Here is an 11,729-nt window from a genome sequence, read left to right as displayed (position 1 = left end):
ATGGCATGTCTGATGGCGGCTTTCTCCTTGGGCACCGCTTTGGTAAGGCGCGCCCCTGCCCTCCCTGCCTCCCTCCGCGGGGTCCGCGGCGAGGGGCGGGCGGGGGGCTGCGTGGCCGGGGCAGGCGAGGTGCGGGGTTTTAGGGGGGTAACGGAGCGAGGGCTCCGCGGGGCGTCTTCCCGCTCTCCCTGAGGGAAAAACGGGGCCGGTCGGGAGGGTGCGTCCCGCCGCCGGGTGCCAGGTACGGGGTGCGGGGCAGCCCCCGACCGGCGGCGGGGTGCGTGGGGGGGGGGAGGTGGGGATGGCGGTGCGTGGCGCGGCTTGACCGCTGGTTACCTCTGGGCTGTAGCTAAGGCGGGGGGATTAGCGGCGGCTCCGAGCATGCTCCCTGCGCCGCTGCGCCCCGTTGCTTTCCAAACAGATTTGCGGAGGGACCGTAACCTTTGCATAACGCCCGGGGCGAGCGGCCCGTGGGCGGGAAGCGGCGGGCAGAGCCTGTGGGACCGTCCTGCCGCCGTCAGCGGGCCGGGCGTTGGCTGCCGTGCCCGGCGGGCGCCGGGACGCGGGTCCCGCTCCTTAGGGGCGAAGCAGAACTTAACGTGAGAGGTAAAACTGTGTGAAACCAGCGGAGATGCGAGCGCCGCTCTTCCCGCGTGGTGCGCAGGGGCGGGTTGAAGGGGACACCGGTTTGAAACGCAGAGCTGTGCGTGAACGCCAGTATGTCAGTGGAGAAACGCAGGGTTTGTGGGTGTTGGCGGGTGTACGGGGGGAGTTCGGGTGTGTTTGAGTTATGCAGGGCTCGGGTAAGTCTGTGGCTGTTGTAACGGCGGGAGTTGCCCACCTCTACGCAAGGGAGGACTAGGAGTCATTTGTCCCACCCCAGGTGCTCAGGGGGATCCTCGCCCATAGCAGGTGGTCCGTAGAGGAGGCAGGTGTGTGACTGAGGGCTGGCAGGACTCTGCCACCCTCTGCTGAAAACAGTCAGTCCTCTGGGTGATTGAAATGGTTTGTTTAATAGCTCAGGAACAAAAGTCTCTGGCTTCATACTCCCAGATGGCAGAAACAAGGACCTTGTCCAAAGGCTGTTTCTTTTTCAGTTGGTCTCAACTGGAGAAGCTCTGACTGTCCCCTGAATACTCAAGGTGACCTGCTCGTTGAGTCTTAGTTCTTGGATATTCTTTCTGATGCGTGAAGGTGCTCAGTGGTTCCTCTGAACGCTTGTGAGTGCCGAAGTAAGCCTCGAAAATATTCAGGAAAGAATATTGTTAACTTGCTTTCACTTATTTTTAGGGAAGAGGGAGGTTCACTACTTTAATTGTTCAGTTTTAAGATGTTTCACATTACTCGTTACGTTCAGATTACATACCATTACAGTCAACTATTTAAGAAATTGGCAGTGTTACTGGATACCTGACCTCTGAGTAAGTTGAGAGCACGATTCAAATCTTTTTCTTGAGAAAATGTGGTAAGCAGAGCTGGTCTTTTACATTCAGAACTTGGGGCTTGCGCATGAAGAATGTCAAGATGCTAGCTATATAGTGTCTATGTTTAGCTTTAATGTTTTTCATCAGTGGTTATGTAGGACTGGGGTTTTTTAATTTTTTTTTTTGTCAGCATTCATGACAAGTGTCTGATCTGAGCAGCACTGCTTAGATCTTCCCGTGAATGAGAAGACCAGTAACCATGAAAGAGAGGATGAAACTGTTGCAGTGAAAAGGAGGCAACGTGACTTCTTAGTTGCACTGGAGGACAAGTACAGGAGACAGGAGCATGATCTAAAGCTCTCTGTTTGGGGATATTCAACACTGATGCCTTGAAAAGTAGTGCAGCACATATGCTTTCCAAGAGATACCTTTGGGGACACGTAGACGGTTGGCCAGGTGTGACAGCATGGAAAGCGTAGCACGTAAGCCAGCTACAATAGTCTTTTCCATACAGATCGGCATTAAAAATACTACATTTTCTAATAGACAACTGTGCAGATATTGGGCCCTGCTTATGACATACTCCAAACAACAGATGGCAATGAACAGCCTCTGAACTGTTCAAAATTCTGTTTAGTGGAAGAAAATTCATGGTTGTTTTACTTGCGGCCTTAAACACATCCTGTTGATATTGGTGCAGATAAAAGGAATGGGAAAAGTTCAGACTTTGTGTGCATAATAGAAGAGACAGGCAGGTGGCAGGCCGTTGTCATGGTCAGGAGAGGAGGGGAAAGAGGTTCAGTCCAAAACATGCCAAGTGGAATTGCACCGAGTGAGATGACAGGCAAAGCGTAGTAAGAGGTATGACTGTAAGTGTAAAGTATTGACCTTACAGTGTCAACGGTGCAAGTACTGGAGTAGGGTTTAATATGTTTATGTAGCTGGTAAGATTTTCCACTGTCAAGCAAGGAAAGCGTGCAAGGATTTTGGGTGAAAAGCACTGTGGTTTCCTAACAGAGCTCTAGGAAAGAAGTTGTGCTGTTCCAGGTTGCAAAGTCTCTAGAACTATCAGTGCAGCAGCAAATAAGGCACAAAGTAGTACATTTTAAAATTTGCAGAAGTGTAACTTGTGCAACTTCACATTTATGGAAGTATATGTTGATCCAAAGGAGTAAGAGCTCTTAGACTTTTTGAGTGGTAGTCTTTTGAAATGTCTGCACAAATAGTTGTTTGGCCAGCTCCCTTCCCCCTTCGTCTCGTCCCTGGAGTCAGAGTAACTAGAACCAAATTCTTTGAGTGCATGAGAAACCAAATACAATGGGGACTGAACTTATAAATGTGTTAATCTGGTGCAAGAGCTACTCTGTTCTGAAGATACTAATGTGCTGTCTATATACCCCTTGAGGGGCAGCTGGTGCTAAAGGAGCTGCCCTTTGTGTGCTGCCAGTGTAAGAGCTCTTTTACCTTTTCTGTCAAGACACTATCAGAACAAACAAAAGATTGGGGGTTTCCCCCCCTTTCACCTTTCAGTGCATTACTGTGCTGGATTGTTGTGTTATTTAAATAATAATTCTTCTAATGCAGAAGGTTTTGAAACATGTTCCTGAGTAAAAGTCTGTGAACTTTGTCCGTTCTCCAACTTTTTCCCCTCCAGAACGGCAGCAATTCTGCTTGTACCATGGCCGAGCCAAAGTCAGTGTGTGTTTCAGTGGATGAAGTGGTCTCAAATGGCACAGATAGCCAAGACATTCGACTGATGAATGGACATTTAAAAAAAGTGGACAATGCTCTGACAGAAGCTCATCGTTTCTCCTACCTACCCCGCAGACCAGCTGTGAATATTGAGTTTAAAGAACTGTCGTACTCTATCCAAGAAGGGCCATGGTGGAGGAAGAAAGGTGAGGAAAACTTAAATGTTTTTGGCTAACGTACAAATGGTATTGCCCATGTGGGTGGTCATGACAGGTGGAATGAGTCTGTTGTGGATGGCAAAGCGAAGTGAGTAAAGGGAACGTGTTTTCACCATTGCTTTTTGCTTGGCTTCTTGACATGCCTACTGCCCCCCCAGCTGGCACCAGGGAACCTTCCTGGAGCTTGATGCAGTGGGGTGTACAGACCCTTGCACCTCAAGAAACTGTAGATGCAGTAGTTCATACAACTGCTTATTTTTGCCTTCCAATTCTAAAGTACCTGAAGTAAATATAGTATTGCTGTGCTGCCAAGTATCTGTCCTGTGATCTTGCATGTCTACAATTTATTGTTGAGGGTGGGTAGAGCATGCAGTAGTTTAAAGATGGGGGTGGGGGGAAAGAGAATGCTTTTTTTACTTTTGTGATTGGCTGGTATGTGAAACGGTATTTTTTCAGTACTCTTTCAGAACAGCAGGCTTCTGAGAATTTCAGAAGGCATTTGAAACCAGGATAAAAATTACTCTCTTATAATGCTGTGTTTGGAAATAACTGCTGTGAGCTATAGGAATGTCAGCCCGTGCATGTCTGTTGGTGTTCTGTGATGGGTCTCTCTGAGCTTACCTTTTCTTTTAACTGATGAAATCACTGGCTATTGCTATGACTGAATCCTGAGGTTTAGTCAGGGACCAGGATGCTCTTTTGCTAGCTAGTTTTCTAATAATACACAACAAAGAGTTCGTGGCCTACAACACGAGGCACACCAAAACAATACAGGTATTCGATGCATCTCAAGGAAGTGAAGTGTTAAAACTTTTCTCTCACAATCCAGTTTCACTTATAGCTGGCTCTGAGGCGATTCTTCTGGTGCTGATTTAGTGATGGGAGTAAGGAGGGCATATTCAGCTCTCTTCTCTATATGCTCTTGGTCTATTCCAGTTCTGAAAGGTGGGTGTAAGGTGGTTTTGTCCTTTTTCATCTGCTTTGCATTCGTTCCTTTTATACCTTCATCTTCTTTGTGTAGCCATGTGTTTCCTAGAGAGTTTTTGTTTTGTGTGTGTGTGTGACTACTCACCTCTGAAAGGAAAACTAGGTCGTGCAGTAAATTCCTGCTAGCAAAAGGAAGTAAGCCCAAGAGAAAATATTGAAATCTTCAGGCAAATTTTATGTACTAAATGACATAATTGCTCTTCCTCGAGGAATTCTCTCTTAGTGAGGTAAATTGGTATGGTTGTGTGCTTTAGGTTTTTTTTAAGAGATAAGCCCCTGCCAGTGCACTGCACACCTGAGCCATACTTGATACACGCACTTGCTCTGAATTTTTAAATCCACTGGCTTAAAGGTACCACTTGAAATTGTTTCACGAAGTGCATTGCTGCTGTCTGGAAATTGTGTCATTATCACAACACCCAGGCTTTAATAGTCTAAAAATGCGTGGTATGAAAAACACTGGAGCTATGGCTATGGAAGTGCTACTGTGTGTGGACAGCCTGTGCATACAATTATTCATTTGTTGAAGGATGTGCAGACTTGAGGGTTTAATGGCTTTTTCAACATCAAAACTGTATGTACACACACCTGCCACCTTCTAATTATTTATGAAAATTGCATGTGTCCATAGGAGAACAACTTGGTTTAGCAGCAGCTTTTGTACATGCAAAATTATTTTGTATCTTATCGGAACAAACTGAAACGTTGAAGGTTTTTTTCCCCCCAAGAAATGGAACTATGCCAAAGAAGTGTCTCATGTAAGATTTAAACACTTGAGGTGTCTTACTGGATCCCTTTCCCATTGGCCGGAAATGATTGTGGGGTTCTGTACCAAAACCCTCTGTCCACATTTGCTGACATGCCTGAGTGACTTGGCTTGAACAAAGTGACACATCTTGGCAAAGTGTCCTGCTGCTGAAAAGAATCTGTTGAGGTATTTAGCTCTAGGGCATGGCTATGACTGTGTCACTACGCTTCAATTTGAAAGAGGAGATTAAACTTTGCTGGCTGGCTGCGAGCAGCCGTTCATAATTCTCCCCTCCTCACCTGGGCTTCCACCATATGTCTTTCCTTGGACCGCTCAGGACAGCCTCTGAGTGGCTGTGAGGCATGCTGTCTGCCAGCAGGTCTTGGCGCTCTTCTGCTAGCCAAGGGTCTGAAACAGACTTGGGAAGTGTACAGTTTGATGCCAAACTGACTATGAGCTGAAGTGTACTCTCACTGCAAGTAAGGTAAGCCACATAATGTGCTACCTTTGGAGGACATGGCCAGATGGAAGCGAGTTGTTTCTCTTAACATTGGTGAGAGTGCAACTGGAACACTGTATCCAGTTTTTGTGCCCTCCAGATCCACAGAGATACTGGGAAGCTGGAAAGGGTCTGTCAGAAGGGTAAAAAATTGGTCAGGGGACCTACAAAGAGAGGCCGAGGAAGCCAGGCTTGTTCAGTCTAGTGAAGGGGAAGCTTGCTCTGGCATACAACTACCTAGAGGGCAGTTATAAAGACAGCAGAGCCAAACTCCTGTCAGTAGTGCCAGATGATATATAACAAGAGGCAATGGCCATATAATGCAGTTTGAGTTGCTTATGGTGGACATTAGGAAATACCTGTTCACCAAGAGGTTGGTGCAGCACTGGGGCAGGTCACTCAGAAGGTGTGCTTTCTCCATGCCAGGAGGCTGTAGAAGATTTGTATGCACAGAGCCACATCTGACCTGATCTGGTGTTGGTGACTGAGTGTCTTCCTTTGAGTAGAACGCTGGGCTAGGCAACCTCCAGAGCTCACCTCCTGGCAGATCTTTGGGGATGCTTTCCATCGAGCTCAAGAGCTCTCGATCCCCAGATGTAAGGAACTGGGAAAGCAAGGCAAGAGACCGGCACAGCTGAATTGAGACCTGCTGGTCAAACTAAAGGGCAAGAAGGAAATGCGCAGGCAGCGGAAGCAGGGGCAGGTATCCTGGGAAGAGTATAGGGACACTGCCCGGTTGTGTAGGGATGGGGTCAGGAAGGCCGAGGTGTGGCTGGAGCTGAATGTGGCAAGGGATGCAGAGAATAATAAGAAGAATTCCCATTAGAGAAATAGAAAACCAAATTGCCTAAATGGTCTCAAATGAAGGTAAGGACCAAACCATCAGTTTCCTTTAATTGTTTTAGTGGTTCTGCAAGTAGAATTGTTTGTGTGTAAGTTGGGATATCTCTAAAACCAATGGGTTTGTAGATGAATGTGTTACATGTAAAACTGTTCTGGATGCCTCTTACTGGTTTCTCCTGCAGTGGAAAACTGGGACTTTGCAGTGGGTTTTAATCTGTCTCTGCTCAACGGAAGGGCAATGTTGTGCCTTCAAACACTGGTGGTGGTTGTAGCTCTACACTCCTTGTGCGTTCCCTCTGCTAAAAGGATCTCTCATTGCCATGATGTGAAATGTTTAAATTCCCTTTTTTCTGAGAAGAGTAGCAGAAGCAGAAAACACACTCCTGAAAGTACTAAGTCCAGTGTAGGAAATGCAACTGATTTTTTAAAAACAGTAAACTTGTATGCGCAAGCTGAAAAAAACCCAACCATGTCTCTCAGTTCACATTGTTCTTAGGTGCTGGTCATGGCAATAAGTGATAAGGGGTGCTGTTATGAAAATGTGCCTTTTAAATTAATGGTGATTCTATTCTGAAACACAGACTGGGAAAAAATTCTGCTATTTCTACATCATTCTCTGTAACTGTAATGAATTAGTTAAAACCTTTCATGAGCGTGGTATCACAAAGGGAGAAGTATAGTTTCCTTGCAAAGACAATTTGTGCCAGCATGTTGGAGAGGAATTCAACTAAAGAACAACAACAAAAAAATGTACTCCCTTCAATAAAAATGGTATTGCAAAGTAACGTTAATGCGAGGCTCTAAATTAACAAAAGGAGGAATAATTAGTAATGCTGTCATTGTGTTCTGTACTGAGCTTTATTGTTCAGACAATGAAACTCAGGGTAACATCATTTACTTTTTATTAAAAGCACAAAGAAACATGGATTTGCATTGCTTGTTAACAACAAAGCAGCTAAATAAGCCATAGTAGAGTTCAGATTAGATTTTTTTCATTGATTTGTGTCTCAGTCTTAAAATGCCTAATTTATCTATTAAATCTCATTTTATCTTTAAAAATAAGGAAGGGCATTTTCATTCTCAGATTTATATGATAAATGCTGCCCTACTCATTTTAATGAGGTTTCATCAAACTCATAGCAAAGATTGATATGACTCTGGACCTGATTCATTCATGGTGTAATTCCTCTTAAAGTCAGTGGTATTAAGAGGGAAGGAATCTGGCAGGTGGGTCCTTGATCAAAGCAGCTGTATCTGACCCATTCGGATCAGTAGAAGTTCTTAGCAGTATGGGAATTTGGAAAAGGTTACAGAGGTAAAAGATTCAGAAGGTCTCAGGTGACTTTGGCATTTTCCCCATAAAGCTTTTAGGGAATTAAGCAACTGTTGCTTCAGTTTTGAAGAAAAGAGATTGGTGAGTGACTTGATCCAGGTCTTGGGAGGTTAAGGATCTTCCAGAACTGAAAATGTGACTTGGTCTTTGAGTCCAGCCTATCTTCAGGCATGTCCCAGGGGTCTCCTGTGGGTCAGCAAGGTTCAAGATTTGCTTAAGAAAGCTGCAGGGCTCCTGGAGTAGAGACACTGTGTTGTAAGATTAAGACGAACTGGCAAAGCCAGAAAAAGGAAGCTTCAGCACACAAAGAGGTAGTAGGGCTGCTTGGTCTGAGAGTGCTCCTTTCTTTTAGGATGAGGGAGCCAGCTGGCTTGGAGGGGAAGAGAACGAGGGGAGTCCTATGTTAGATCCAGTGTGGCTCCTTAAATGTGGAAAAGCACCATCTGCAGAGCTTCAGATCAAAATGTGGCCAAAGTTTCACTGTCTTGTCACGAAGCCGTTTCTCTAAGGGTTGAGAAAGAGATCTGAAAGTGGATCTTATCTTGGCTTCTGTTTGTTTACACTGCAGTTTGAAGTGCAAACCACAGAAACATATATTGGATTTACCAGTTTATAGAAAAATTAGACATGCATAAGTTTTAACAGTAGAACTGCCTGAAAACTGTTTGCAAGAGGATTTCAGAAAAAAGTCAGTGCCTTAGGTTTCTGCCAGTTTTGTTAAAAGCACCAGAAAGTAGTCTGAATAGAATGAATGGTTTGGGGATAAAATTATGGATAGTCCTAAATACAAAAAAGGCACAAAAAGTACTTTGAAGCCTTCTGTCTTGGTCAAATTCATTCAGCTGTACTTTGAAAAGATACGTACATTCTATGTACCCACCAAAGGAGATTTGTTCTATTGTTTCTGGGTGGTTTTGTTACAATATAGGATGTAAATGGAAATGTTGTTCCTACATAACTTGAGCACATCCAGGAGAAAGTAGTAATAAATTGACTTTCAAAACTCCGCAGCAACTCAGGGATTACTTTTTTTTTTTTTTTTCCCCTCATGCTTGTTAGTATTCATGGTTAATTAGGCAACATTTTAGTTGGAAATTTCTCCGTTGTTATTTTTAGGACTGTAATGACTCATTTGTGCTGCGTTTGAGTGTAAGTTCTGGTAGGATTTGGTCTTTAGTAACCTCTGAGAGAACAGGCTCTAGACGGTCAAAATGTGGCCGGGTATTTTTATGGAGCGGTTTAGTAGCAATACAGAAATTCATGCTCAGCAGAAAAGGTGATGTTTCTGTTATTTTGATTTTGTTCTAATGCCTCAGACCCTGTCAGTCAGAGAGGGGCTGTCTTTTCTCACAAGGTTGTTTCTTCACAGCTTTGAGATTCAGCACGTTAAACATCAGGAGCGGAAGGAGAGGAATGAAGGACTGTGCTTATTCTGGATGTCTCCGCCGTGTCCGATAGGGAAACACGGAGTCTTTGGCAGGTTGCTTGATATTCATGAAATGCGAAAAGTGGCCGTTACGGTTGGAGATAGTGTCATCAGAACAGCTAGATACCTACATTTCAGCTAGGAAGCCTGTGTATTATGTTAATACTGATCTCTGCATAAAATGGAAACTTAACCCGCTGTCAAATCGTCAGGAGAGGCTTAAACAGGCTGGATTTTGCTGATTTGCTTTGGTGCTCTGTTACGAATTAGTTCTGGTACGTGCACTCGGACAGACCTGTTCCTTTTTATTTAGTTAGGCTTTTTTTGCTGCATCCTTTGTGACTTCATTTAAAAGATTTCACTCCCCGCCCCCCCCCCCCCCCCCCCGGGAGATATCCAAAGACCCAAATGAAAAAGGGGGGGCGGGCGGGGAGGATTTGCCCTAAATTATTCTCTAATCCTTGCCGGAGGAGTCGGAAAAAGCCTGTCCTCATCCCCGGCAGGTGCACTGCGGTAGAGGTGCCGCATGCCGCCCGGGTGTCGCCCGGCGCGGTTACTGGCGGGCGATGCACTGCAGTAACCCGGCGGAGATGCTCCCGCCCCGCCGCCCGGGCCCTGGTTGGCTGCTCCGGGCGCTGTTGCTAAGATGGGAGGAAAAGATGCAGAACTGTAAAGAGCAAAACCCACTCCGGGAGAGCGGGTTTGGGGTTTTTGGTTTGTTGTGGGTTTTTTTTTTTTTCGTTTTTTTTTTTTTTTTTTTTAACGCCTTTCTCTGACAGATGGGTTGTATTGTTTTCGTCCATTTTTGCCTGCTTTGTCTGAGTTTTCATCTCGGAGAGCAGGATGTATGCAAATTAAGATCCATATGTTAGAAAGAATAATCAAGTTAAGCTGGTTGAAATGAACTGCAATACTAGTAAAAAGCTCTTTAAGCAAATATTTTTGTGGATTCTTTTCAGTGGCTTAAAATGTGAGGGAATTAATGAAAATGAAACATGATTTTTAGCAGAGGGTTTCTAAATGCCTGTTTCAACCTTGATAAAATCCATGCAGTTTTTCTTTTAACACTTAAGCTGTCTCAAGGTGGTAAAAATATACTGAGTTGCCACTGTTACCAGAATATTTCACAGCATTTTATTGATATATAATGCTTCCTAGCGTCCCCTTGCATGGGTTGTATAAAATAGAGGTTACTGGGGACAAGTCTTGGTCAGCCCCTTTGTCTGATCCTTCTACTGTTTCCCAGCTGAGTATGACCTTACTTCAGCATTACTTACTTTCCTTCATGTGGAACCCATTGTTATTGCTGTGTGTTCGTTTTGTTGTTTTTTGTTTTTTGTTTTTTTTTTGTGCCTGAAAATGTGGTGAGTTTTGGTCACTGAGTCTTGGTGTGAGTAGAACATACTTTTCTTCTTTCTCTTTGCCTCATTGTTTATTAAAACTAAACATTGCAATGACCTGACTGTTTTTTCGTTCTAGCTAATGTTTTAATACAATAAATTTTATTAGTTGCTGTTGTAAAAACTTGTGGCTGAGGAAGGAAGTTTTAGAGAGAGACCAATTAAAACATTTAAGAATTTATGTGCTAGGGAAGTGGTGATGGCAGTGGTGATGATGAGTGTTTGGGGTTTGAGCTATGGTCTCTGCTGTTTCCATTTCACAGTATGCATGTGTTGGGGGCTGGCTGTAACTCACCCTGACAGCCCTCTGCTACAACTTTCTGTACACTGAGTGGGATTTGATGAAATGCTTTGGAGTCCTCTGCCCATAAGCAGTCATGTCTTGCTTGATGTGTTGAGGAGGTAGAGATAGCATGCACGATCATATGGGTGTACTTTTTTTCATGTTTCAAAGTGGAATTCGGTCCATAGTCTGAAGATACTCTGAAGGAAGATGAGGCAAGAGTCATTTTGCAGTTGAAGGCTTCATCCATCAGATGGTCGGTCAGGGTTCTTCGTAACCTCAGTAAAAGGAAAGAGAAATCACAAAAGCAACCAAGAATATAAGCTAGGTCAAGAGTAAAAATGCTATTAAGAGTCTATTTTTACTTGTGTATTTACATGCCATTTTGGAAGGTGCCTTCTGGAAGCCCACGAGGTCTAAACTTGCCTGCTTACGAAGGCAGGTCATTTGTTCTCAAGAGATTTAATATCTCACCGTTCAGCTCTGTATTCTCTGAGAAATTAATTGCTTCATACTTCCCTGTAGCATTCCTCTTCTAGGTAAACTGGCTGGCTTTGAGAAAACAGAGGTGAGGGAACATGATACTACTCAAAATATGGCAGACCTACAAGGAGTGCTCAGCTGCATTATAATTCACAACTGTGCCTGTTAAACTGATGGCTACCTTTGTCCGCTATTAGAAAAACAGTGTTTGGTCTTACTATTAAAATCAACATCTCAAGACTTACTCCAAACAACATTCAAGGAGAATCCCAGCAAAATTTACATGGTATTTTAGCACATGGGAATGAACTGATTGGGATTTAAAAGTGTGACAACTGAAGAGTGGGCGTTCAGTCTCAAGATGAATGTCTTTGAGGCAAAACCTAAATGCAT

At 44.3% G+C, this 11,729-nt stretch overlaps 1 protein-coding gene across 2 annotated transcripts in view; it reads left to right on the top strand.

The window, feature by feature from the left end:
* Nucleotides 1-11,729, top strand: part of ABCG1 (ATP binding cassette subfamily G member 1) — a 52,910-nt gene continuing 41,181 nt past the window's right edge. For both annotated transcript variants that reach the window (XM_086480137.1, XM_086480205.1), the window contains exons 1-2: nucleotides 1-42; nucleotides 3,079-3,322. In XM_086480137.1, the coding sequence (XP_086336263.1) occupies nucleotides 1-42; nucleotides 3,079-3,322 (286 nt within the window). The remainder of the gene's footprint in view (nucleotides 43-3,078; nucleotides 3,323-11,729) is intronic.

The sequence above is a fragment of the Leptosomus discolor genome, chromosome 1, assembly GCF_034619465.1.
Source record: "Leptosomus discolor isolate bLepDis1 chromosome 1, bLepDis1.hap2, whole genome shotgun sequence".
NCBI classification, from domain to species: Eukaryota; Metazoa; Chordata; class Aves; order Leptosomiformes; family Leptosomidae; genus Leptosomus; species Leptosomus discolor.
Note: the sequence above shows the minus strand (reverse complement) of the source record. Positions and strands in the feature narration are given on the sequence as shown.